Source organism: Aethalodelphis obliquidens, unplaced genomic scaffold, assembly GCF_003676395.1.
Source record: "Aethalodelphis obliquidens isolate GAN/ISIS:26980383/991018 unplaced genomic scaffold, ASM367639v1 scaffold20, whole genome shotgun sequence".
In the NCBI taxonomy this organism is placed as follows: Eukaryota; Metazoa; Chordata; class Mammalia; order Artiodactyla; family Delphinidae; genus Aethalodelphis; species Aethalodelphis obliquidens.
This window is the reverse complement of record NW_020837964.1, coordinates 18,434,955-18,462,630: the sequence shown is the minus strand read 5'-3', so window position 1 is coordinate 18,462,630 and position 27,676 is coordinate 18,434,955. Positions and strand designations below refer to the sequence as shown.

Here is a 27,676-nt window from a genome sequence, read left to right as displayed (position 1 = left end):
AACCGTGCATCCATACTGCTTGGTGGTGGTGATTTGTGTGGTCAGGCCTGGTGAGTGTCAGATACTTGATGACCTGGATGCAGCATAGAGAGAATAGCCACAGAAATACCTAGAGCATGCTTTTTTTTAAAATTCTTTTAAAAAATATATTTAATTTATTTATTTATTTGGTCGCACCAGGTCTTAGTTGTGGCAGGCGGGCTCCTTAGTTGTGGCTTGCCGGGCCCCCTGCATTGGGAGCTTGAGTCTTAACCACTGCGCCACCAGGGAAGTCCCATAAAGCATGTATTAACCTGGATGGTGGATATGCTGGGGGGAGCCCCATGGATGCCATAGGACACCTTTGGCCACTTTAGCCCTAAATGCTCCCATGAGGGAGCAAAGGCCATTGTGCTCACCTGGCTGGAGTTGTGACTTGCTGAGGCTTATAGGGAGTCAGTATGGCGATGAGTTCCAGGGCTGAGTTTCTTTCTATCTTCTTCTGGTCTCCCAGAACCCCTGGGCAGGAGCTTCTGGGCAGTGTGACAGGTTCCTGGCTCTTCAGATCTGTCTTCCACATCTATTGAAATGATCACTGAACAAAGCAGAGCAGCCTTGTCTCCCACCAAGAGGTAGAGAATGTCAACCCTTTAGGAGACTTGAATTTCCTTTCGTTTTTTATGATCCTGGTTTTGAAGAACTCCCTTTTTCCTTTCTTTCCTTAGTCTTTGAATATCTCCAGAGCTGAGGAGCTCACCCCTTTCATTTCCACATAGTGTGACCCAGGTTGAATAGGGGTTTTAGACTTTTCTTTCCTGTGTCAATCTCAAATCTTCCTCCCTGTGCTTCTGTTCATTGGCCCCACTTTTGTCCTTAGACGTTTCCTGGGAGCCCTTCATCTTGCCATTTGCATATGGATGAGGTGGGAGGTTCTTTGAGAGGATGGGCTAGAGCTGAGACTAGTAGGTGAGAAAAGTCCAGGTGTCCACATCCTAGGCTATTGTCTGATCTCTGATTCCCTGAGTGGCTCAATCCTGCTAGGCCCGAGACTCTGCAAGGTCCCTGGGAAGAGCAGCTGATGGAGGGGAGCTCACTTAGGCCCATGCTTGCCATGCTTGGTTGGGGAGGACAGCACTACGTGTCCCCAAAGCCATGATTTGATGTTGGTAGTAGGGTGACAGGCAAAGTAGCCCCCATCAGGTGTGTGATGAAGGTCTTCCCCACTATGCCCAGGACCTATGTGTCCAGGACTGACATGTGCCCTCTGATTCCTCTGCAGGAGCTGATTGACCTCAAGATGCTTCAGTGCAAGAGAGTTGTCAATGGTGAGTGCACCTGTGGTCCCAGGACTGTGTGTATGCCCAGTCATGCCCAAACTGTGCTACCACTGCCCTTGCCTGGGTGTCAGTTACCTCCAGGGTGCTCCTCACCTGTGTAATTTTGTGGATCACATGCTCTCTTTTTTTTAAAGATACATTGATTATAAGCCAATTTTTTAAAAAGTAATTAATTAATTTTTGGCTGCCTTGGGTCTTCATTGTTGAACGTGGGCTTCCTCTAGTTGCAGCGAGTGGGGGCTACTCTTCGTTGCAGCGCGCAGGCTTCTCATTGCGGTGGCTTCTCTTGTTGCAGAGCACAGGCTCTAGGCGCACCGGCTTCAGTAGTTGCCGCACATGGGCTCAGTAGTTGTGGCACACGGGCTTAGTTGCTCCGCAGCATGTGGGATCTTCCCGGACCAGGGCGTGAACCCATGTCCCCTGCATTGGCAGGTGTATTCTTAACCACTGCGCCACCAGGGAAGTCCCCACATGCTCTCTTGAGAGTAGTCACTGCTCTCCAGAGACCATGACAAATAGCCAGATGTGAAACAGGCTGAGAATGCCTTCTACCCACAGGCTTGCTGACATATAAATCACCAGGTTTCATAGTACAGGAGGGACCTTTGGGGTCAGGATGGCTTCAGCACTGATCCTGGCTCTGCCTCTCACTAACTGTGACCTTGGGCAAGTCACTTGACCTCTCTGCCTCAGTTCCTTTAGCTGTAAAAGGAAAATTATAATCCCTGCTTTACTTAAATTACAGGGTTGGAGTGAGGATCAAATAAGATAAAGGACATGTAAGACCTTTGCAAATGGAAGTGGTTGTGCTGCGTTGTGGTTTTGCTTATACTTTATTGATGAGGCTGATTCTGCTTTGATGAGAGTTGTAGTATTGTTTGAGGTTTTTGAAAAGTATACACACTTGTGAAATCTTAATATAAGTTCACTAGAACTTTTGTCAATTTTGTCTTTTGTTTTAGATTTATATTTTCTTTGTGTTATGAAAAATTCAGTGTTATAGATGTATATAACCTAAAAAATGAAAATCCCCCATAATCCCATACTTGAAGAGTAATCACAAGGAGAATTAACATGTACTTTTTACACATTTCATAAAGTGTGTGTATAAAAATATGACATGTTTATATATACTCTCTCCCCTATACACACACACGCTTGGGATCATGATACACGTTTTGCCACTTACTTTTCTCTTCTTTTTTTTGGCCGCACTGCGTGGTACACGGGATCCTAGTTCCCCGACCAGGGATTGAACCCATGCCCCCTGCAGTGGAAGCGCAGAGTCCCAACCAGTGGACCGCCCTGGAAGTCCCTGCCACTTACTTTTCTATTAGGACATTTTCCCATGTCAATACCTATAGACGACAGTGCCAGAATTGATTTCGCCAGTGCTTTAACAGGGGTTTCAGTATTTTGATGTTAAACAGAAAAGCATAGTATAAACACACTCAGTTTTTGTCGTTCTTCTCACAGACTGCTTACTGCCAGTCATGAGAAGTCTCTGCTGTTGGTGATCACTTCGATTACCTCTCCCAACATGTCAGTGCCGTTACCCCACCTTTTTAACCTTCTAATCTGTTTGTTGCTGGGATGATAATAACAGCTTCCCTTTATGGAAGTGCTTCACGTGCATTAAAGATCCCATTTATTTCTCAGAATAGCCTCTGAGATAGGCATATTCTCCCATCTGCCACATTGGACCCTTCCATGTGATAGTCATCTTTGAAAGCTAATAATGTTAGTACCTATTGTAGAACTTCATTATGAAGAGCATGAGAGATTCTTGTTGTTTGCAATAGTTATGTTCTATAAAGTTGCTAAGAACACCAAATTAGCGAATACAGAACCATTGTTCCTAGGGGAAATACAGAGTTAGGTTCCTGTAAGCCTCTGGTCACGCTCTTTCATTATGTATTTCAGATCAATATATAACCTTGTTTTATGTGTCTTTCTGTTTAAAGACACATTATTTAACATATACTGTTAATTCATTAACATCGAACTCACAACCAACAGCACTATGATTTCATGCCTGAATAAAGCTTGTCTAACACATGTATTTTCTGCGTAAGGCACACCACAACTTTCTTATGCTTAGGAACACTAGATAGCACTTCAGCAGTATGATTGGGGCCATTTTAAACATTGAGATCACCAACAAAAAGCACAAAAATGCAAAAAAAAAAGTGGCATTAAATATACCACCATAAAGACACTTGTTTGCAGGATGAGAGCTGAAACAAGAAGGCAGAATGTTGCCTTGTTTGACCTCAGCTGGGAATGTGTGCATTGGTGACAGAAATTTTTTGCAGTCTGTGAATGACCATGAAAACACCACAAGTGTTGATTTGGGGGTTACAAATAAATTTAGCAAGCAGGCAAATTTGCAAATACACAACTGCAAATAATGAGGATTGACTGTAATATCGTAAGTCTCCACTCACAGTACCTAGCACATGATAGATAAGTAATTAAGAACAGCAACTTTGCTGAACTTCAGAGTGACATCTTCTGGGAAAATTTGGGCAAAAGGTTCCTCTTATCTTTGTACATCTTTTTTTTCAATGTTAAAAACATTGCGAAATGTCATTTGCAGCAACGTGGGTGGGCCAAGAGATTGTCATACTAAGTGAAGTAAGTCAGACAGAGAAAGACAAATATCATATGTTATCACTTATATGATATCACTTATATGTGGAATCTAAAAAAATGATACAAATGAACTTATTTACCAAACAGAAATAGAGTCACAGATGTAGAAAACAGACTTATGGTTACCAGGGGGGAAAGGGGTGGGGGAGGGATAAATTGGGAGATCGGGATTGACGTAGACACACTACTATATATAAAATAGATAACTAATAAGGACCTACTGTATAGCAGAGGAAACTCTACTCAGTACTCTGTAGTGACCTATATGGGAAAAGAATCTAAAAAAAGAGTGGATATATGTATATGTATAACTGATTTACTTTGCTGTACAGCAGAAACTAACACAACATTGTAAACCAACTATACTCCAATAAAATTTTCTTAAAGAAATGTAAAGTACAGATGATTCCAAAGATTCATGAGGTCACTTCTAGCTGAGCAGAAAAATTTCTTCTAAAAAGGTCATTTCTGGGTTTATAGACTGAAGGAAATGTGGGAAAAAACTCAATTATATATGAGAAAGATATTCACAATATATTGTATCTTGTATTATTTTGAGGGTTCCATAATAAAGTAAACATTGCAGAAAGAAGGAATCCAAAGCTATGAATAATTCATTAAAAAATCTTTTTCTCAAAAAAAAAACTGCAAAATGTAAACACCATGCAGAGAAAGTGCATAAAACACAGCACACGGTTTAATAAATAACTGTAAAGCGAGGGACCATGTAACTCACCATCCTTAGGTCAGGGAATAGACCATCATCAGCACCTCAGAAGTCTCCCACGTATACCCTGATTTCTCTCAAGTATAGTGTACTTCTAGCATCCCGTTTTTCCCTTCAAGGTGATACTTTTGTTGTGTTTTCTTCCAGGGGTTAGGTGAGGTTGAACCTGCTTCTTCACTGAGTGGCCCTGTGTGTTTGTCTTCTCTTGCAGAGGCGCTCAGCACAGTCGACTTTGTTGCTCCCGACGACCGAGTAGTCTTCCGCACCTGCGAAAGAGAGCAGAGCAGGGTCGTCTTCCAGATGGTACCATATCCCGGGACAGAGCACATTTCCCGTCTCATGCCTTGTGCCGGGCCAGTGTTACACGCCTGGGCTCCATTGCACAGTGGCCTTCAGTCTTCCTGAAGACCCTGCTTTAAACGGTTTTCAGAGATCTGCTCATGAGCGATTACACTGTTGGAGATGGTTTAAGCTATTAGCAGTCTGTTACGTGCCTCCAGTCTCAAGTTTAATTTAATTTAATTTAATTTCCTTCATTGTAGGGACTGTCTATTTGGCATGACTTGTATATTTTTATTCCCTAGCATTGGTTGTTCAGATCATGGTCTTTGTTTTGTGTAATCTGTATATATTTCCCATAAAAAGAAATTAAGTTTCTTGAAGAGTAGTTAAGATTTGTGTTAGGATTGTAGTGATTCTCTAGTTCTCTTCTCTCGCTCTGGGCATTTCTTGGTATTTTTTCAGAAATACTTCCTGAATGATGTTTAGGTTTGTAAAAAATTGATAACAATGAGTAGCCTTATGATAAAGCAAATATAGCAAAATGTTAATTGTAGAATCTAAGTGGTGGGTATATGAATGTTCACTATAAATTTTTTCCAACTTTTTTGTATGTTTGAAAGTATTCCCAGCATTGATGACATTTTCTCAGCCTTCCAGGTCCACTTTTGGCCTCCAACAGTGAGCTAGTCCCGTGGGCTAGCTGTTTGAGAGAATGCCAGCTGGACTTCACTTGCTGATGTGTGTGTGTGTCTGTGTGTGTGCATGGCGTGCCTGAGTGTTTGTCTATGCATATGGACCTGTATCAGGGCAGTGGTTGATATAGCCTCTTGTGTTCCCAGGGGACTTCAGACGCAGAGCGAGCTCTTGCTGTGGCCAGGCTTGTGTAAGTTCTTCCCTGTTTGGTACTGTCTTTGCTTCTCTTGTGGGCTGTGAGGTCTTACTGTTCCTGGGGACTTTGGCGGTGACCACCCTCCTGCTTCCTAGTCCACTACTTTCTGTTTCCAGGTTAAAAGCCTCAGGTTCCCTTCTCTATTTGTTGCATCCAAGGGCTGCCCTGGGACTCACGTGAACGCACTGTGTCTGGACTCCAGAGAACCTCTGGGTGGGAGCCTATTTTTTAGTGTTTATTTGTGAGATTTCCTTTGCAGAGACTCTCATGACTGTGAACTCTGAGGTTTTAAATCTCATGAAGTGTAGGTAAGACTTACTGTTTCCTAAATTAATGAAGGCAGGAGAGTAATGTGGTTAAGGAGAGGGGCTTTAGACTTAGACCTGGGTTGGAATTCTGGCTTTGCTACCTGCTGACTGTGTGACCTTAGGTAAGTTACTTAACCTCACTGAGAACTTAGTTTCCTCATGTATAAAATGATACCAATAGTACCACCTCCCTCTGGCGTTATAGGGAAAGGTAAATGAAATGATGCATGTAAATGTCTTTGCAGTATGTGGCACGTAGTGAGTGTTTAGTAAGTTGTTAGCTATTGTTATTAATTACAGCAAGGGTGAGAAGGAGCTTGGGCAGTCGTTGCTGCTGGTCACAGACTGGTAACTGTGTATGTAGCAGATGATGAGGAAAGGGTCCTTTCTACATCTGAGACTTGTTTGGAGGAAGCCAGCTGTGCAGCCTAGCACGCAAAGACAGTCCTCCACTTCCTCCAGAACCAGTGCTCTGGGAAAGGGTTTTTGTGCTTATGTCACTTTTGTGCATTATGGCTTTCACTACCCAGTTAGAACTGGAACTCTGGGATGGAGTGCAGTGTGGCTGTCATTCGATATTCGAGTTATCTGATACAACTCAGAACTAGCAAAATCCTCTACAACTAGCCCTTCCTACATGTGTGAGCACGTTATGTTCTTCCTCTGGAGCTCTACCCAGGAGGAGAGGCGGTTGCACATTTTAGAGACAGGATTTTTCAGCTTCTGTTTCTGAGGGTTGGTGTGTTTTAGAGGGCCAGGGAACATTAAGAATTTCATGAGCACAGATGCATACCTTTGACTTTATGTCCTACCCTCAAGTTGAATATTTATTATCTTTCCTCCTTCATGTTTTTCCAGAGAAAATGATGTGGCTGGTATCGACGTCAACATGGGCTGTCCTAAAGAGTATTCCACCAAGGTAAACTGATTTTGTTATACTCTTCACAAATATAGGGTGCAGATTAAAGGAGACTGACAAGAGGTGACGACTAAGTACAGTACCTGAGTCTGGACTAGATCCTGTACTAATGGGCAAAATGCTCAAAGGATATTATTAGATCAACTGGCAAAATTGGAATATAGACCATGGTAGTTTAGCTAAAAATACTGTATCAGTGAAAATATATGAAGTTGATAACTTCTGTGGTTATGTAAGAATATCCATATTCTTAGAAAATACACACTGAAATACTTAGGGGTAAAGGGCTATGATATATGTAATTACCCTCAAATGGTTCAGGAAAAATTTTCAATGTGCACACAAGCATATACATATATACATAAATAAATACACACACACACACACACAGCACTTGTGCCCAAGTAATAAAACAAATGATGTAAATGTTAAAAGAAAGAATAATGTGAACAGGGCTTTGTTTTTTCATGAATAAAAATAGAGGATGCAATACATGTGTCCCCACTGTCATATCAGAAGAGACCAGACAGGACTGCTATGAGCTCAGAGAAAGCAGCAGAAGGGCAGCCCTTAAACTCAGGATCCTGTGGGGAAATGTAGTCCTTGATGAGGAGGTTTGGGACTCTGCAGGCAGAGGGAGTGGCACAAGCAGGGACCCAGAGACCAATGTGAAGTAGAGGCAGGGAACCTTGATTTGACCAGAGGGTTGGGAAGTGGGTAGTGAAGAGGAAGCAGAGGAACACAGGATTGAAAATCTTGGTTGGGACCAGATTAGCTGAACTTTGATTTTAAATGTCTCTGATCTTTTTCGAACAGAGAAGGCTTGTGATCAGAAACTTAGTTTCTTCCCCCAGGGGAAACCAATGTTACTAGTTGCTTGTGTGTCTTTCCAAATATATTCTATAAATAGAAATACTAATCTGAAAGCCATGTGTCTAGTGTATTCAAGTGGAAAGAGGCCAGAGGTCAGGATACAGATGTCGGAGATGAGTGTTTTGGGTCCACAGGAGAGACCAGGGACGGAGACAAGAGAAGCCAAATTGGAGCAGACTTTGATAGGATTTGGCTGGCAAATGATTGGACTGGGAGTGGGAGGCAGGGTGAGTGGTGGGGGTAGAGGGAGGAAAGACTGGCAGCCAGTCAGAAGAGATACCTCCCAGTGTGCCGTACCAGTACATGCCAGCTGAATATCTGCTCTCTTCTCATGGTTCGAAAACCGAAGTCATATTAAAAAAATTAATTGAATAGTTTTCCCTCCTTCTAAGGAGGGAGAGTTCTTACTCTTTATCCTTTTGAACCTTTAAGATTTTTAATATGTTGCCTATTCTAAAAAGCAAGTTAAGAAGTTAAATAGAAAGGGAGGAAGGAAGGAAATACCAATTGGAAAAGCCATTGTTGTCGAAGGGGCAGTGAGACTGGATTTTAGATCCTGTGATTCAACAAGGAAGGGCTGAATCATGTGTTAGGTGAAGAACAGACGGAGTCAGGGTGAGTGGCCAGGGCTTCCTGAAGGCCTGTAAGGTTTGTATCTGGAGGTAGCCCAGGACTAGTAGCTCTGTTCTTTTAGTTCTCCTCTGAAATGCAGGCTCAGTCTGCGCTGGTTCTCTCTGGTTCTAATGTGTAGTTCTTAAACATGAAATTAAACTGTAATAACTGAATTTAAACCTTCTGAGCACATTCCTTGAGCATTCATTAGTACGTAGTCTATATACTTGACAGCATATATTTATTGGATTTGTTTTTCTCCCCTTCACCTCACTCTTAATGGGTTCAGATTTTTAACATTCTCCCCTGCTCCACTTATTAAAGTAATTCATACCATTGCCCAGGACTTGGATAATATAGAAAAGTACAAAAAAGAACAATAAAATCACCAGTAATCACACCGTTAAGAGACAGCCCCTGGTGTTAATGCTGAGATTTAAGTGACTCCAGGGGTTGTTGATTCCATTAGCTAGGGCTTTTGTTAGAGTTTGACATTGGTCTGGGTGCTCAGGACTGGGCCGGCCATTGTTGCTGGCAGGGGATCAGGGCCTGGACAAGGTTTGGAGGTTGTGTGCCTCTGAGTGGCTTTGCTGGCGGAGGTGGTATCCAAGCAAGTGACGGTAGGATAGGAAGAAGTCGCATTTGATCTCCTTTCAAAGGAAGAATGACCCATTGTTTTTTTAAGGGCTTGGCAGATGGTGGGGTTTAGTTTATTAAGGCACTGAGACCCTGGGTAGGAAATGGGCAGTCCTGAAAAATGATTTTTTAGAACCCACTTCTAGATAGATCTGTGGGTCTTGCTAAGGGGATCAGAGTGCTGGCTCTTAGAATTCATCAAACTGATCCCTGATGTTGTGGGCACAGGCGATTGCCAGTGGACCTTGGTTCCTTGGAGGCAAGTGCTGGGGTACTGCCAGGTTGCCATACCACAGGGAGGAGCCACCCTCCTCCAGCTGTAAGAGCCCCTCTGTGTGCTTTTCCTTAGGGAGGAATGGGAGCTGCCCTGCTATCAGATCCTGACAAGATTGAGAAGGTAAGTCCTGCATGAGTGAAAGCAGAGGTCCTTAAACATGCCTATGAACTAGAGTTGCCTGGAACACCTCCCCTACCCTTCCCCCAAATTTAGAGAATCAGTCACTCTACCTGGGGTCTGGAAATTTTTTCAAAGGCTTTCCAGTGACTTTGACATATAGCCAGGTTCAGAAACCCCTGAGCCAGCCTGCAGTAGCCTTGGAGTTCCTTAAAAGCCCAGGGCTAGGGACATGTCAGTAGAGAGCCAGGGGTCCTGAGGGACTCATTTAGAGCCGCTTCTGTATTGCCTCTCTCCCTTCTGAGAAGATCATGAGAGCATATGCCAGGCTACCTGTGGGTGGTGGGCAGGCTCAGTGGCTGTGTGTGTCAGGATGTAGGGGATTGGCCTCTCCCTGGGGGCTTGATGAGAGCATCAGTGGGTGCCCTGCACACTGATAGAGTCCACCATCAGTATGAGAGCAGGCCAGGCCAGGGCCATACAAGGTAAGCTGAAGTTAGTCTCCTCTGATCTCCTTCCCTTGGTGATTCTCGTGGCCAGGTTTATGAGGCCTTAGGGTCAGGTTGATGTTTGCCACCAGTGTTGTGAGCTGCCAGTACATGTGGGAGTGACATCTTCTGCCATACCACATGCACCTTTTACTTTCCTCTCGCAGTTCACCAGCTTTCTCCTTGCTGCTCCCCTTAGCTCCTTTGATTTCCTTTTCATTCTCCATCCCCACTTCCACCTCTGGGCTTTAGGCCTCCTAGTGCCTCCCATAGGCTAGAGCAACTTGGGATAAGGCACCACCATTAAGAGCTGCCACTGCTGTGTCAGCAGCTCAACCCTGTTATTCTTCCAGCCCTACTGTGTCTGGGATCTAGGAAAATTCGTGTGTTTATGGGCTAGGTGCCTCCTCATTTTTCCCGTGTGTGGACAGGCACAAGTAATGACCTCCAGTCAGACACCTCTATGCAGGCTGGAGTGGACGTGGACTACTGTGGATTCCACACTTAGGGAAGGGGCCTCAGTAGTGGATGGTTTGCTTCACAGCACATACATACAGGCATTTCTGTTATCCTCTGGCGTCCTGGCTTCTCCCACCCATGCTGTTGGCTCTGTCCTCGCTACTGCCCTTCTTTGGGCACATTTCACACGTGAGGCAGCAGAGTTAACACTATCCCTCAGAAGCTCAGTTCATTTCGTTAATTCTCTGGTTGGCAGGGTGATCGGTTGAGCCAGGTCGGGCTAGTGGACAGGGTTTGCCTTGTGAAAGAGAGGATGCAGGCTTCCACAGTAAAGCCAAATGAGACTCAGGAAGAGTGGGATGGATTAGATTCAGGCTCAAATTGTGCTGGCAAACTGGGTGAGCTGGATGAGAGCTTTGTAGGTCCTTCCAGGCTTGGTGTTTTAGGTCCATGGTTCCATCTGTGGGAACATCTCAGGACCACCTTAGAGATTTTTTCAAAATAAGACTGCTTGTTTGGGGGCGATGAAAGTTTTTGGAAATAGTGGTGATGGTTGTATGACATCTTGAGCTAATGCCACTAAATTATACACTTAGAAATGGTTAAGACAGACAATTGTATGTTATATATGTTTTACCACAATAATAATTTTTTAAAAAGGATGCTATCTGTTGAGAATTCTGCGTATTCTTGGGGTAGACAGAGGCAGGGAGAGGGTATCAGTCTTTTGAAAAAGCTTCCCAGGTGACTCTGGTGTACCCTCCCTGCATTAAGAACCTCAGTTTAAGACTCTATCAGTAATAGCCTCTCTCTGACCCCTGCCCCACATTCCCTGGGCCCCCGGCTGCTCAGGGCATCCCCTTGTGTGCACTGCACTTGGGCCATGGCTAACAATCAGCAGGGCCAGGACTTGAGCTCAGTTCTCACTGATTCCCAGGCCTGTGCTTTCCTGTCCTCCTCCCTGCCCCCTCCCCAACAACCAGGGGAGCCAAAGTCTGCTTTTCCTGAGTCAACCAGTGGATCTGGGGAGATGTGCCTGCCCGTGGGTAGATGTGCCCAGATACGGGCCCGTCTCAGGTCCTTTTCCCCCACAGACTTTTCACGCCACAGAGACATGGGGTGTGGCTTGGATCTGGGAGAGTTGGGTCCAGGAGAGGTTCTGCTAGAGTCTGACCGAAAGACAGACTCTATTTGCCCTTTCCTCTCAGTGTGACTCTTGCAAAGGGCTAGGACTTTTCGTTACTAATTTCCTTCCTGGTCCTGAACATGCACATGAAATCAACAGAAAATGAACTGAAGAAGGTGCTTAGAGTTGCTTGGATAAAATACACCAAGAGGAAGTTCTGCAAAACAGAGAACTGGGTCAAACCAGCTGATGTTGCTTAAATCACCAGACATCAGAGGATTCTGAGTCAGCACCTGCAAAGGAACCCTCCGGAGATTTTATTGTCAGCTTGAAGAACAGGACTAGAGTGGGAAATTTTATTGTGTATCTTGATGGATCTGGCAGTCCCTCTTCCTCCCTTAAAGGGTAGGTGCCCCTTTAAGCCCTGCCAGAGTCACCCTAGGACCTCAGGCCCAGTCAGCCTCCTGGGGCAGCACCTGGGGACTGTTCCTTCCTGTCAGTCTCTGGCAGTTGTGCCTGGGCCAGCAGGCCCTGTCTTGCCCATGATCTGTCCTATCAGTCCAGGCTCTTGGTCTAATGTCTCCTGGAGTGGCCTGCCTTAGCCTGTCCCTGAGAGAAAGGCCTCCTTCACTGGTTCTTGTGACCCGGCTCTCTGCTGCCCCCACCTGTCTAGAACCAGACTGGCAGCTGCTGCCTGGATGTCCCCTCTGCTCTGCTGGACAGGGATCCAGTTTCTTGGAAGAGGGCTCTTGGCATCACCTTCCCCCTAGCTTGCCTCGCCCAAAATTTTTGATGAGGGAAGAAGATAAAGATAGCAAGGTCACAGACATGCAGTGTCATCTACACCTTTCTTGATGTCTGACTCTTTGTCTGGACTTGCTACTTCCCTGACACTTTCCTGTGTGACTTTCTTGATCTTTATTTGGAGTCCTTTGCAATTACTGTGCAAAATAAACACTTTAAAATATGTTGACTATGCTGTCTTTTCCTTTGCCAGTTTCATTCCTGTATATCTGACTCCCCTAAAGAGAGGGGGTACCTGAGGACAGGGCCCAGGACCTGCTCAAACTTTCCTGCTCACTCACTTGGCAGATCCTGGAACAGCACTCAGGAAACATGCCTTCAATCAGGAATGGAGCTGTGAGCCATGTGTTCTCAACCAGGGTTAGGCCTCAGAATCATTTTGTGGAGGGAATGTGTTGGGCAGAGTCTTTTGAAATCACATATTCCTAAGCCCTGTCCCTAGAGACTCATTCAGGAAAGATGAGGTGGAATCTAAGATTCTGTATTTCTTAGGCTCTCCAGGTGATTCTGATGTTTGCCCTGGCAAAGGATCACTGTGTTCTGTACAAGCATGCATGCAGATCCATTCATGCATTCATTCACTCATTCGTTCATTTACCAAATATATGTATACTGCTAGGTACCAGGCAAGGGGCTGCTGGTGCTGGGGCTCTAGCAGAGAAAGAGGTGAACTCCTTCCCTCATGGAGCTTCCATGTATATGCGTGCAACAGACGCATTCACATGGACACGTACATGGACATAAACATGTCCATGCCACTGGGCCGCACAGGTCTGGAGCAGAATTCATTAGTACAAGCAGTTGTGGTGTTTGTTCCAGAAGAGGCAGATGCTCTTGTACTCTCCCCACTGCAGATCCTCAGCACTCTTGTTAAAGGGACACAGAGACCTGTGACCTGCAAGATTCGCATCCTGCCATCGGTAAAGATCTTACATCTGAAGGTCCATTTTCTCTGGGGATGCTGATTTGGGGGTGTGAATGATTCTTGTGGGGCTGAGTTATGTTTGGAGGAGGGGGTAGAGCTGAGCCCACTTTAGGAGCTGGCAGCTGCTCCCTCTGTGGCTTCAGTAAACACCCTGTGTGGTCCTGTCCCTCAGCTGGAAGATACCCTGAGCCTTGTTAAGCGGATAGAGAGGACCGGCATTGCAGCCATCGCGGTTCATGGGAGGTGAGTGGTTGCCTTACTAGTGACTGACTTGCAAGGAGGACCCTAGCCATCTTAATGATTCTTCACCAGACCCCAGGTGACTACCAGCTTCTCTTCTACATACACAGCCTAGCTCTGCATAGCTCATTGATATCCCCTAAGTTCAGAGGGCAGTCAAACTCTTTATGGGGGTTGCATTTTTCTTTGTTTCATTCATTGAGCATCTACTGGTGGTAGGAACTACAGCGAGCTTTAGAGATACAGAGAGACCAATGGGAAGGAGAAACACCCCTACCCTCAAGACGTGTAAATGGTAGAGAATGAGTGATTTGCTCAGAATTATATCACGTAGCCAGGAAGTGGTGGAATTAGAACTCTGACTCTGAATCTCATTTTCTTTACACTACATTCAGCAATAGCTCCTCCGTTGAATGACCCCAGGCAGATTGCTGTTCTTTTAAAGGCACTGCCTCTTTTGTCTGCCCTTGTTGGACTGCCAGCTGTCACAGTGACCACTTTAAACAGTCCTTGAATCTGCTGTCTACTGAGAGCTGAGGTATTGCTGAAGGCTACCCTTGGTTTCCCAGTCGAACTCGCTCCCCGTATCCAGGATGTACTTTTGTACAGAATCCCAGGTCAGCAAACTTTGGCCAGGGTGACCTCTCTTTTGAGTGGTGTTCCTTTTGAGTTCAGGGGTCTTGTAGGAACAGTGCATTTTTTGCTGGTTGTATCTATTACAGCATTTGCAGAGAAGGGAACCCAGAACTCCAACACATAAAAACAGAAAAGCAGAGCTGTGCGTGTTGAAGCCAGCAGGGGATGGTGAAAGGCCACACACGCGTACACACAGGCCCCTCCTGGAGGCAGCAGGCTCTGGGCTCAGACTGCCTGGTTTCAAATCCCAGGTCTGGGTTCAAATCCCAGGTCTGCTGCTTGTTGGCTGTGTATCCTTGGACAAGTCATTTAACCTCTCTGAGCACCACAGTCCTCATTTGGAAATTAAGATAATTTCTGCTTGATAGGGTTGTCACGAGGCTTTTATGAGATTGTGAATATACAGCCTTGGCACAGTGCCTGGCATAGAGTGTTTTCTGAATAAATAAAGCTATTCCTTTTTCCCAGTATTTGGAAACACTAGGAAGACAGATTTGGGTGAGTTTAAAGAGGGACTTTCTGGCCATCAAAGTTGTTAAAGATGGGCTAGAATTGGACTGCTGGGGGAGCAGGGAGGTGGAGGTGGAGGCTGGGTTGATAGAGCTTTCTAAGGCCCTGTGGCCCCTGACACTTTTGTTGAAGACTATAGCAGAGGGACACATGCAGATAGGACCTGGGCAAGGGCTTTCTGGTCGACCACCTCTCTGGCTTGTCCCTGTGCACAGCTCAAGTTAGGGCTTACCTTAGCATCCCTAAGACTCACTCACTCATACACAAGAGCTTCTTGCAGTTGACCTTGGATGCAGGGGCCCTGGGTTGTGGTCTTGCCTCCCCTGTGGCTCTTTGTGACAGCCATGGTCTGTGGCCTGCTCTGGTTGCTGGGCCTACCCTGTGCCAGGTGCCTCTCCCCAGGATCAGCTGCCCAACTTGGCCTCAGCACACACAGCTGTGTGGGAGTGGCCAGTCTGAGTGGCGGCAGCTGTTCCCAGTCCCTCTGGGAGGGCAAGACCGGGACAGTAGGGGTAGCATTCTTAAGGCACCGTCCCTCATCTCTGGCAGAAATGAGGGGTAGCTGGGGAGTGGCAGTGTGACCACCCACATCGGCTTCCTGCAGCCATGCCTCACCTGCAGACCTTTGAGAGCTGGACTTGCCTTCTCAGCATGGACCTGTGCTGCTGCTGCCCGGCACAACAGAGGTCAGGGAGAGCCGTCCCCTGTAGCCCAGAGCCCTGTCCCTGCTGGCCACATGGCCTTCCTGAGGTTCAGCAAGGAGGACAGTAGGATTTGGCTGACATAACCCGGTGCTAAGTGTGACGTGACCTTTGGCACTCAGTCCCCAGCCCCATCTCTTTATCTCCAAGGAAGCGGGAGGAGCGACCTCAGCACCCTGTCAGCTGTGAAGCCATCAAAGCCGTCGCCGAAACCCTCTCCATTCCTGTCATAGCCAAGTAAGCCTCCCTTCTTCCTCGTTTATTTTTTTATGCCTCACTTCACTCAGAAGGGATTTGAACTGACAAATAGAAAATAGAATGCGATAGCATCAAAAAATGACTGTAAGAGAAAAGAAAAAAAGGGTGTGACAAAAATGAACTTGGCAGTGAGGCTGAGAAGGGCCCATTGTGTCCTTTGGCCTCTGGTGAGTGGCCGATGTAGGTATGCAGTAGACAGGGGCCCAGGACATTCCGATGCACGGGTTGAGGTGGGAGTGTTTAGGGAGAGCAAGAGAGTGGCTGCTGAAGCAGCCCCAGGGGAAGGTGACATCACACCCAGAGTTAGGGGTGTAGGGTGTAGGGTGAGGCGTCTCAAGCCAGAGCACAGAGAGCCATGGCTCAGGAGCATGAGGCAGGTCACAGACCAAAGCCCAGATGAGCATCCCGGACAGTGACAGGACCAGAACCTAGACTGGCAGGTGTGAGGTACCGATGACCAGCCCAAAGGCTTAGCAGTAAGACAGCAGTGTCCTGTTGCCACTGGGGAGCTGGCCTGTGTGGGCCAGTCGGGAGTCCGGCTCAACCCTGATGGCAGGTTGGGAACAGAGAAGTTCTGAAGCCCTAAAGCCCTGACAAAAGGCATGCCTGACTGGAGGGAGGGACGGGGGAGCTAAGGGTGGGGTGGTCCCCAGGCCAAGGGGTGTTAGGGGTGTCTTGGAGAGAGGGTAGGGCTACTCAAGACCCTGGACCCTGTTGCTGCTGTTGCCACCTGAGGGGGGTTCCCCCACCCCCATTCTCACACACAGTGCTGTCTCTGGCCTGAGGCTGCTGCCTGGCTCCTAATGGAACAGACAAAGAGCAGTTTCCAAGGGGCTGCAGGGTGGCTGAAAGGGAAATTGCAACCAAACCGGGCCTCCTTCCTTCCTCTCATGACCACCACTGCGTCTGTTCCCTCTCTAGGGTTTTGACCCAGCCGTCAGTGGGCATATAGGTGCCCCAGCCTGGGGGTTTTCCTGTGATCCCTGTATCCACGTACAGACCCCGCCCTTCGGATGTGGGCCGGCTTTAGCCACTGTTCGGGAGGAGGGGGAAGGAAGGTAAACGCTCTGGAGTACCTCTTAAGTGCCAGGCACGGTTTGGACTGCTTTATTTTGTTATCTCACTTGGTGCTCCTGACCCCACAGTGGGGTGTGTGTTATAATCTCCAGTGTCCCGAAGCTCTCATAGCTGAAGGACTTGGCCAAAGCCACACACTGAATAAGTGGCAGATTTAGGAGTTGCCTTTTTCTGAAATTGCTTGTACAAGGATGGGGATACCCCTCACCCCACTGTTGCTTTTCAGTGGAGGATCTCACGACCACATCCAAGGATATTTGGATATAGAGGACTTTCGACAAGCCACGGCAGCCTCTTCAGTGATGGTGGCCCGAGCGGCCATGTGGAACCCATCCATCTTCCTCAAGGAGGGTCCACGACCCTTGGAGGAGGTCATGCAGAAGTACATCAGATACGTATGTCTATGCACTTTTTCAAAACAAACATTTCTCACTGTCCGCCACGTTGCTGCAGAAAGTGCTTTGGGTGAGCCCCCAGCCCCCAGCAGCTCTCCTTTTCTTTTCTTTTTTAAAAAATTTATTATTTATTTATTTATTTATTTTTGGCCGTGTTGGGTCTTCGTTGCTGTGTGCGGGCTTTCTCTAGTTGCGGCGAGCGGGGGCTACTCTTCGTTGCGGTGCGCAGGCTTCTCATTGCGGTGGCTTCTCTTGTTGCAGAGCGTGGGCTCTAGGTGCGCGGGCTTTAGTAGTTGTGGCTCACAGACTCAGTAGTTGTGGCTTGCAGGCTCTAGAGCGCAGGCTCAGTAGTTGTGGCGCACGGGCTTAGTTGCTCCGTGGCATGTGGGATCTTCCCGGACCAGGGCTCAAACCCGTGTCCCCTGCATTGGCAGGCAGATTCTTAACCACTGTGCCACCAAGGAAGTCCCTCTCCTTTTCTTTTTAGTGTAGCATAGCATTGGGTTTCCCTGGCTGCAATGTGAAGAGCAGGGTGCTGGGGAGGCATGGCCCTATCATTGCCCCCTTCTAAAGCTTTCAAGGTGTGAGGATCATAGCAAGGGCTTCTGGATCCAGGATGCTGTTGCGGCCCCAAACACATGATATGTTTCTCTTAGTCTCTGTCACCCCCTGCCCCCCTACACATACACACGCATGCACAATGACAGTGGTGTCTGTGTCACTCATGCCAGTGGGTTGGCACCAGAGGAGCCACAGCCAGGAGGAGCCATCGTAGCTGTTGTGAGGACAGATTCTCTCCGTAAAGACGTGTCAACTGGTCGTCAGTCATAGTCACTTCTAAAAGTCTTCTCTTGCTAATTCCTAGAATGCTTTAGCCTCTGACTTAGGAAATAGCCTAACTTTGACCCTCTCCTCAGGTAATAGCTTTTTCTTCTCACCCGGGGTTTGATGGTAGTGCCCGGGCATTTCCCTGTAAAGGAGGTTTTTGACACCTGCACTATTTCCTTGGCACTGCCCCGGCACCCTGTGAGACTCTGAGCAGCTGTGCATGTCTGTCGGCAAAGATAGTGAGTGGTCCTCAAATTCCTCAGTGAGTTGGGCCTGAGCAGAGAGTGCAGCCCTCACCCTGAGCAGACTTCCACCCTCCTCTTCAGTCCTGGAGCTCCTACCCACCTGGGGGGTCAGGAGCTTCTCAGATCCTCAGGCTGCCATGGGCAGTTGTGGCTGCCATGACATGTGGGTGTCCCCAGGGCTGTGCAAGCTGGGGGTGGTCGGAGGCCCTGAGGCCTGTGCCCAGAGCTGGGCAGCCTCTGTTCTGGAGCCCCTTCTGCTTGATGCTGCAGCCTTCATCCTCTTGGTTCTGGGTGTCCTCTTGGGCAGGTTGGCTCTCCAATGGCCTGGGTCAACCAGAGGCAAGGGGGGCTTAGCTCAGTCTAGGTCGGCCGGTTGGCAGGTCTGTGGCAGGGAAGGCACGTTTAGTAGTGCCAAGCTTGCTCACTGGCTGAAAGGTGATGTTATCCTTCCTTCTCAGCCTGTCCCTTGGCAACTCCTCAAGGGGGTGTGTTGGGCCAGAGAAAGGGAGCAGCTTTCAAGCATAGGCAGGGCTGCTTCTGGTCCAGCCAGGTGCCTTCTGTCCCAAACAAGCTGAATCAAGGCCTTGCTGCTGGCCGTGGCTTACCCACGTATCCCTTCTTTGTCCTGAACATGTGGTCGCACCTCCAAGGCACTGAAGACATAGGCCTTGCTGGAGGTATTAGAAGATTTGATAGGGGGCGAGACGGGGAGAGGGTTCTGGGGGGCTGAGGCACCCTTTACCCACTGCTCTCCTGCCTGCCCCAGCCAGGCCGACTTCCACTGGGTATCCCTGGGCAGTTGTCTGGCCTCCCTGAGCCTGCATTTCCCAGTCTGAGTAGTGGTAACTACTTGTTTAGCTCAATGAAGTGACAAGTATCATGTGCAAACATGCTTGGTCAATGGTGCTGGGCTTTTCCCATGTTGGGAGAAATTGGAGACAGGCTGTTTAAGATGTGGGAGGGGCAGGCACTCACCATGGTTATAAGGAGTAGAAGAATCTCACCCCTGTCCCGGGGCTGGTCCTGCCACACCAGAACTTGGCTGTTCCCCACTCCCTGCCTTGGAAGATGCTCGGCAACAGGTCCTCTGTGGTAGCTGATGCAGGAGGAGCTCCAGGCGCATGTGGACCTTAGTCAGGCTGTCCAGTGGAGTGTGCTCCTGACTGTGGGTCTCAGTTGTGACCCTCAAGCATTGTGCCACTAACTAGAGGAGTAGATCGCCAAGATGGAGAGGGCTCTTTTATGGGGTCACACTGCCTCGGCTGCAGGCCCCTCTGATGCCCCCTTGGAGCCCCTTTTCCTGCCATCAGAGCAGAGCTCAGGCCTCAGAGCCTGCCTGGGCAGCAGGGGGGCTCATGGCAGTTCTTCTCTCAGGCTGTGCAGTATGACAACCACTACACCAACACCAAGTACTGCTTGTGCCAGATGCTACGAGAACAGCTGGAGTCGCCCCAGGGGAGGTTGCTCCATGCCGCCCAGTCTTCCCAGGAAATTTGGTGAGAGGGGCAATGGGCTGTTCATCTGTCCTTGCAGACATTACCCAAACTTGACCCTGAGCCCTAAGCTGACTCTACGAGGGGACCCAGGACACAGCTTCTGGAGGTGGATGTGCTGGAGTGGGGAGGTGGTACAGCTTTGCCTCACAGAAGGGGGTACTTTCAAATCTTTAGAACTTGCCATCCCTGGACTGATCTCAGCAGCAGAATTTTGGGAACTAGTGCACTAGTAGGATGGAGGAAGGTGAGGGCTGGGCTTGGGAATCCCTGGGGAGGAAGGGGCTTTCCTGGTAACAGATCTGTCACATGCCAGGCCACCAAGATCCAATGGTTAGGAGAGTTGGGGTTGTAGAATGGAGCCCCTGGCCTGAGCCGGCACCCACACCCCATCCCTTTGCAGTCTGAGAGGCCACCCCTTGATCCTCTAGATCTGGTAGAGCTACAGCTCAGGTGGTTGACATTTGGGGCCCCTCACAACCTGGTCTAGTGCCTGTTCCCACAGCTCCCTGTCTGCCTGTGCTTGTACAGGGTCTCCTGCCTGAATGCTGTCTCCCCCGCACATTAGCTCTCTATACTCTCCTTCCTCCAGAGAAGCCTTTCTGGACTAGGCTTGCCCTTAGGCAGCCATCTTCATGAATGTCCTCCAGCCCTTAAGATGCTTCCTAGAGGAAAGAGCCTTGCCAGAACCTTCCTCCTCACCCTGGGTTTGTGGTATTCATTCTGTCCCTAGCCCATGTAGCTTAACCAGCTCGACCCAAGTATCTTGTGAACTCAAGAGGATAACTCTCAAGAATATCACTTTGTAGCTCTGGCTGGTACCTCAGTTTAGGCTTGGCCTGTGTGTGGTCAGGCCTCCGTGTCTTCCTCCCACGGGCCTGCATGAGGACAAGGCTGTGCATACCCCCAGCGCTTGGTCAGTATAGCTCAACTCACTCACTGCTGGCTAGGGACACCTGCCTGTGTGTTCCTCCTCAGAAGAGAGGCTGCAGGTGGCCTTTGGAATCTACTCCACCCAGCCCAGCCTGCCCTCCAGTGCTCATGCTCAGGGACCTGCATTCATTCTCCATCTGTCAGTTCAGGCTGATCACAGGGGTGTGTAGAAAGCACCTTCTGATGGCTAGGCCCTGGTGGTGTTTGGGTATATGTGGGGGGCATTTCTCAGTCGTGGGGCCCTGGGCTCCTGCAGTAGTTTCCTGAATGCTGGCTCCACTAAGGGGCTTCCCCTACTCTGCTTGTCCCTTCATAGTGAGGCCTTTGGCCTTGGTGCCTTCTATGAGGAGACCACACGAGAGCTGGATGCCCGGCGGGCCAAACTCTTGGCCAGGAGCCCGGAGGAGGTGGAGGAGCCAGCTGAAGATACCTCTGGTATCATTAAGATGGCTGTCAAGTTTGACCGGTAGGTCTCCAGCTCGGCCTCAGCTTGGGCCAGGGCCAGTGTCCTCAGGTCTGACTGGGCCAACAAGCTGGTTGCCGTCCATGGTTAATGCCAAGCTTAGGGACCACACATCTCCTTGGTTTGGATGCTTGTTCTCAGTTTTCAGCAACCCAAAGAAGGCACTTTGGAGAAGACAGTCGCTGAAAGCCCAGGCAGTGCTGTCAGGGTTGCGCATGCTTTCCCAAGGGTGACTAAACTATACCTTTTTCCTGACCCACCCCTTCCCACAACTCAGGCTGGGGAGACTTGTCCCCTCTGTTCCTCAAAGTCTGTGTTTTCTCCTTGGCCCTCAGGAATTAGCTGCCTGCAGGGAGCTCCAGAATAGCAGCAGGACCTGAACCCTCACCTGGCTAAGCAGCCTACCCTCACTGCCCCTCGCTAGCCCTGTGGTGCCCTCTCTAGGCAGAAATAGCCTCAGGCCAATTATTGCCTCAGACTGTGACTCAGCTTTGAATGGGGCCCTCATCCTTGTCTCTGTGATCTGGAATCTGAACCTTTCTGGGGTCCCCAGGGCCAGACCAGGAGTTAGTCTTGTCTGGCAGAGTCTTGGGAGGAGAGATGTAGGCACAGCTGTTGGGCAGTCATATCCAGGGAGAGCTCCTGGTGGGAAGCTAGAACATGGCCTGACTCTGAAACTGGAGTCCACTGTGCCCAAGGCAGCAGCGGATCACCCTGACACTTGGTGGACATAATCAGGGTGGGCCCTGAGCTAGATCCTGAGACCACTGTATGGCCGCCTGTGTCCCCACTCCCACCCACTCCCTCCTGATATTGTCTTGAGAGGCAAATTGTACCTTCCTTCTTGGCTGTTGAAGGCTGTTTTCCAGGCTGGAGCTCAGAGTGCTGGAGTTCACTTCCCATTCCAATTCCCCAAACAACTGAAGCCCATCTTCCCTTTAGGTAGAATTGAGGCCCCAAGCCACTGGTGGGACAGAAATGGGAGCTCAAGGGAATAGGTGCAGGAGTCCGAAGGCAGGAGTTTGCTGTCTCAGTTCCTGCAGCTCCTACCAGGAACTGAGTAGGGCCCCTGCTGAGGAATGGAGTTCTCATGGTAGGTGGGCCCTGACACCTTTCCCTCCTTCCCTAGGAGAGCATACTCACCCCAGATCACCCCCAAGATGTGCCTGCTGGAGTGGTGCCGGAGGGAGAAGTTGGCACAGCCTGTGTATGAAACGGTGAGTTCCTGCCTGTGGCCTGCCCTGCATCCAGCCCACAGCACTCCCACAGCTAGTGCCACCACCCCCAGTCCACCCACGGCTCGTACGTGCACTCCAGACTGCTTGGCTGGAGCCTGGCTTTGCCTTCTTTGCCTTCTAGCTCCTTCCCTTTGACAGTGGACCTGTTGTCTAGTTCTGGTCACTTTCATAAAACTGAACTAGAGGCCTAAGTAAGAGGCTGCTTCAGCCAGTCCCTTCCAGTGGCATTGCTTAGGCAGGAGAGACTTCTCTGGAGAGGGCCAATTGGCTTAGGAAGGATGCTCAAACCTAAAAGTTAGACTGACATGTTTTTGGACCAGGCCTCAGCCAATGGGGCACAGAATTGGGCCCCATGTCTGGGGCCCCTCAGGGGAAACTTTGAGATGGTCTTGCTTCACTTTCTTTGGTCCCCATGGCCTGTTTAGGTTGCCTAGTCTCTTTTGGACTGGCCTTCTGACCTCCAAGCTTGTATCTTCTGGGCCTTGGGTTCCCTTCTGCCAGAGTGACTTTTCCAAAACGAATTTGCTTCTGTCCCCCTTGCTCACGTCCTCATCAGCTCCTCAGCACCTTTGGGATCAAGCCCTACTACCTCAGCCCAGAGCATGAGACCCGCATGTGTCTTTCTGCTTCAGGTCACATCCACTCAGCTCTCTGTCCGCCACATCACCTGGTCGCTCTGCCAGGTGTACCTTCTTTGCCCCAGTCCTTGTCCCCTCTCACTGCTTTGCCATCTGGTGAACTCCTTCTCATTTTGGGGGACCTGGCCCACCCAGATGTCAGTAGGAGGAAGCTCCATAGTCACATGCAGCTAAGGGCTCTGACGGACCTTTGCTTAGTTCCATGACAGAACTCCTGACACACTGGGATGTCACTGACTGTTTGTGTATCTACGTTTCTTCCCTGGAAGATGCACTAGGCACTTCTGCTGGGGAGGAGCATGTGATACAGGTAGCCTTCATTTGATTTAGGTGGGAAGTACTTCCCTCCAGGGCTTGGCCCTCTTGCTCTCATGCAGCCATCCCTGTTTCCTTTTCTCTCTCTGTACCAGGTTCAACGGCCCCTGGATCGCCTCTTCTGTTCTGTTGTCACTGTTGCTGAACAAAAGTACCAGTCCACCTTGTGGTGAGTTTCCTTATCAGTGGGCATGAGGCTTGCAACAGGGCCTGATCCTCGCATTGGCCTGGGAGGGTTAGGGGGATGGTGTACCTGGGCAGTGGCATCCCTGGGTGATGACCCCTTCCCTAGTTTTGTCAGAATCTCTGCCAAGGGCGTGTAGAGTCAGGCCTCCCAGACTCTAGTCCTGTAACCAGTCTGCCTGTCTCCCTGCCTTATTGCCCCATGCCTCGTCTGCCTAGGGACAAGTCCAAGAAACTGGCGGAGCAGGCTGCAGCCATCGTCTGTCTGCGGAGCCAGGGCCTCCCTGAGGGTCGGCTGCGTGAGGAGGGTCCCTCCTTGCACAAGCGCAAGCGGGAGGCCCCTGACCAAGACACTGGGGACCCCAGAGCTCAGGAGCCAGTCCTGCCTGGGGAGCTGTGCAAGAAGCCCTTTTTAGCCTTGGCAAGTGGTAAAGAGAGCCCCCTGGAAGGCTGGTGACTCCCGTCCCTACCCTGGTCAGCCCCTCCCTGGGCCTGGCCCTAGGATGGCTATGGGTGCAGAGCATCAGCCAGGTGCCACTGGACAATTTGCTGCCACTGCTGATAGGAATTACGAGGTTCTGGCCTGGGCCAGCAGCCTGGAGCACAGGCCAAGGGATCCCCAGAGTGCCCATCTCCTTTGGTGGGTCTCAGTAGCAGAGCCAAGTTCCCAGTGACCTCAGTATTTTCTTTGAAAACAGGAGCTTTTCAGGTGGCACCTCCCCAACCTGACATTGGTACAGTGCAATAAAGACCCTTCACCCTTACCCATGGCTGGTTGCTTCAGCCTGGCACCTTTACACATGGACAGATGTCCTGGCATAATTATTCTGCTTCCATCCTCTGTGCAGAGCTGGGGCTTTCTAAAACATTTCTCCTACCCATCCTTACGAGTCTAGATGGAGGTGGTGGGTTGGTTATCACCTTTAATGCTCACTGGACTTGAGTTGAACCAGGAAAGTCCAAGAAGCCCATTCTCCTGATGGTAAACCTGAGGTACTGGCCGTCAGTTGGCTTTCCTGATGAGAGGTGATATGGAGTCTGGGGGAACGATTAGGGTATCTGGTGCGCTAGTAAGGGACCAGCTCAGGTGAGGTGGGGTGCTGGGTCTGACCCCAGCTAGAGCTCAGGCCTGTGAGGTGTCTGCTCTGAGCAGAGGACACTGGAGACTGCTGATGGCAGCAATTTGGGGCCCTTGTGATTGCCCGCCCATGCCACTGCCCACCCCCCCCTTCCGCCCCCACCATCCCGTTCGGGCCGGAAGGAAGTGGCAGATTCTCTTTAATTTCCTTCTGGCAGTGAGAAGCAAACAAACAGCTACCACATCTTATGGGGCCTCCCCCCACCGCCACCGCCCACTTACTGGGAGGGGCGTTCTGACCAAAGGTCCCTGCCCAGCACTGCCTCTGCTTCCTCAGCTGTAAACATGCTGCTTTTCCTCCCCTTTTCAAAGCTCTGTGAGGAGGGGGGGATTCCCCTCTGGGTCAAGGCCTTGTTTCTCCCATCTACTCAGGGTCAGGCCCCTGTGCCAGTCAGTACCCCCAGCCCTGATGACCTGAATCAGGGGTTGGGCAGGTAAGGCCCCTGTCTCAGTCCCGGAGCAGCCCCTCCATGCACCCATACTTGCTCTTCTGTTTGCAGATAAGGATACCAATACCAGTGGCCTCCCAGAGCCCATCACTCTTTGACCTTGGGCAAGTCACTTCTAGTTCTTGCTGGGCCCAAGGGCCCTTCTCTGAGTGGGATCAGCTGTTCTCTTCCTGCTCGAGGCTGGCTGGAGGATAGTCTCGCCCTATGATAGCGGCACTGTGCAGCTAATGGGGTCACTCCATACCGAGGCTGCCCTAACTAACTTCCCAGACCAGTGCTTCCAGAGAAGGAGCCCCACCCAGGAGAGAGACTGAGGCTTGGTTCAGTCTCAGCCATCAAACTTTAGGCACAATTTATTTGATTTTTCTTACAAAAAACTGTTTCAGTCAAAATGCCCCCTTTGCCTTTCCTCATACCCCAACTGGAACAGGACAGACAGAGTGGCCCCAGTGGACCCCTCAGGCATCCTGAGCTAGTCAGAACTTGTGGGAGGACCCTGTGTGGGCCAGGTACCAAGTCTTAAGATCCACTTCCCTGTTGGGGTTGGGCTCTGTCCTCAGACCTCTTCTCCCACCAGTGTGGTTTCCCTGGGCAAGCCCCTTCTCTGGAGGGGTCACGTTCATTTCTGGGCTATGGGGAAGGAAAGGCAGGGGTAGAGGTCAGTCGCTAAGATAGAGTTTAGAGTGTGGGGACTTTGAAGGCCCAGGAAAAGTAGTGGGGAAAGGGTTAGTCACAGGGGAGCAGGTGGGGAGGGGCTAGTGTGTGTTCCTTGACTGAGGACGTGTGGCAAAATCCTGGCTGAATATGTTGGCCCTCAAGTGGTCTCGCTTTAGCACACCTCAGTGATGCCTGCCCTGGTCTCAGAGAGACCTGCCTAGGAGCTGGGACCAACGGGGAGGGCCCAGTCAGGTCTGAAAGCTCCACCCACTGTTCTCATCATGCCCACCTTAAACTCAGGCCACTTAGATGCCCAAACCCCTCTCTGGTCTGGTAACCACCATACTTATCCATCCATTCCAGCCACCCTGATTGAGGACTTCCTCCTAGCTCATCATATTTTGGGGACACATGGTTTTCATATGAGCACAAGAGGGAGGGACAAGGCTGGAGAGGGTGGCAGGTCTTCCGAAGGCCACAGCAAGCAGACTGGACTTGGTGCAAAGATGGGTGGGTCATCTCTTGCCCCTGCAGTCCTGCATACTCAGTCCTTCCAGGTGTCACTCCTGCTCAGAACTCCTCCATGGCTCTCTGTTGCCCCCTGGATCAAGTCCAAACTCCTCAGCCTAGCGCTTGAGGACAAAGTGCTGACCCTGTCTTCTCAGCACCATGTGCTGACTTCAGCAACTAACTTTCTTCGATTGTAGGTGGCTGGTCATATCGCCTCTGCCCAGATTGAGAACTGCTCAAGGGCACTCCTTGTGTCCCCTCTGGCCAGCCTGGGCATGGGGGTAGGGAGCAGGCACAGAGGAAAAATCAAACAAGAGCTTGTGTTGAGGGGATGTGTGCCATGGAGAGGAGGATCTTTTCTAAACTCTTTCCTCCAAGGCTCCTATTTGCCCTAATGTGGAACAAGGGGGGCTGGACTGAGCTAAGCTGTACCATTCCATGGCTCAAGAGGCCACAGGAGAGCCTTCAGCGATGAGAATTCAGGGCCAGGCCTGTGGCAGCTGATGAAAGGGATGGTTTTCCTCAGTCTCGAGCCTGGCTGGCATGCACACAGGAGGGAGAGGGGACCCACACAGTCCTTGTCTACCAGCCTGGCCAAGTCTGGGGTTCTATCTGTTGCATTGGGTCCCTGGGCCTCCTGGTTTCACAGGGCTCTCAGAAGGCTGGAGGTGAGTCAGATGGCCTCCTGCCACCTAAGAGAGCTTTGGAGCTGACCCGACGAGGAGCTTATGGGGGAGGTCCTGGACCTGGCTAAGGAAAAGGGGAGGAGAGAGTTTGTATACTGATGTCTGTGTATTGATTCGTCACAGCCTGCAGAGCTCCCAGCCACTGCTGCCTTTCTTACAAAGGTGGTAACACTCTTCCTGCAGTTGGTGCCCACCCCCTGCCTCAGCCCTCATCACTCCAGGTTAGGATTCTCAGTTTCCTCCAGAGCAGAAACCTTCCCCAAGACATGAGCCCTTTTAAGTGTTCTCCAGGTGCATGGTAGCTGGGAACACAGATGCATCGCTAAGCATTTGATGAATGGGTGAATTTTTCAAGCCACCTATAGCTTCTCTGGTCCCCTCCCAGTGGTGGGGCTGACGGGCCCATGATCTCCCTCTTGCCTTCCCCCCTGGCCTGGCTGGCTGAGCCCCTGGTTCAGGTAAAGTCATGTGTCGAGGGCAGAGGGGTTAGATGAAGGTCCATTTTCTCCATCCAGATGATATCCTGGGAGGTATTGTGGGGGGGTGGTAGGGGGCACACATCCCAAAACTGCATCGTTTTATGAGGAGGAGAGGTGAGCTGGCTAAGCTTCTGGGGCCTTTTACTATACTAAGGGTCATGTTACATGTAGTACTAATTGGCAGACCAACC

At 49.8% G+C, this 27,676-nt stretch overlaps 1 protein-coding gene across 5 annotated transcripts in view; it reads left to right on the top strand.

Moving 5' to 3' along the window:
• The window catches only part of DUS2 (dihydrouridine synthase 2), a 41,163-nt gene extending 16,830 nt beyond the window's left edge, over positions 1-24,333 (top strand). The window contains exons 4-17 of one of the 5 annotated variants that reach the window (XM_027119509.1): positions 1,259-1,304; positions 4,910-5,001; positions 5,820-5,863; positions 7,036-7,096; positions 9,567-9,614; positions 13,343-13,408; positions 13,586-13,656; positions 15,651-15,737; positions 17,062-17,230; positions 19,678-19,799; positions 21,046-21,195; positions 22,322-22,409; positions 23,479-23,552; positions 23,786-24,333. In XM_027119509.1, the coding sequence (XP_026975310.1) occupies positions 1,259-1,304; positions 4,910-5,001; positions 5,820-5,863; positions 7,036-7,096; positions 9,567-9,614; positions 13,343-13,408; positions 13,586-13,656; positions 15,651-15,737; positions 17,062-17,230; positions 19,678-19,799; positions 21,046-21,195; positions 22,322-22,409; positions 23,479-23,552; positions 23,786-24,023 (1,356 nt within the window). In that variant the 3' untranslated portion in view covers positions 24,024-24,333. The other 4 variants (XM_027119511.1, XM_027119510.1, XM_027119513.1 and 1 more) reach the window with 4 other exon arrangements.
• The last annotated feature ends 3,343 nt before the right edge of the window (positions 24,334-27,676 follow it).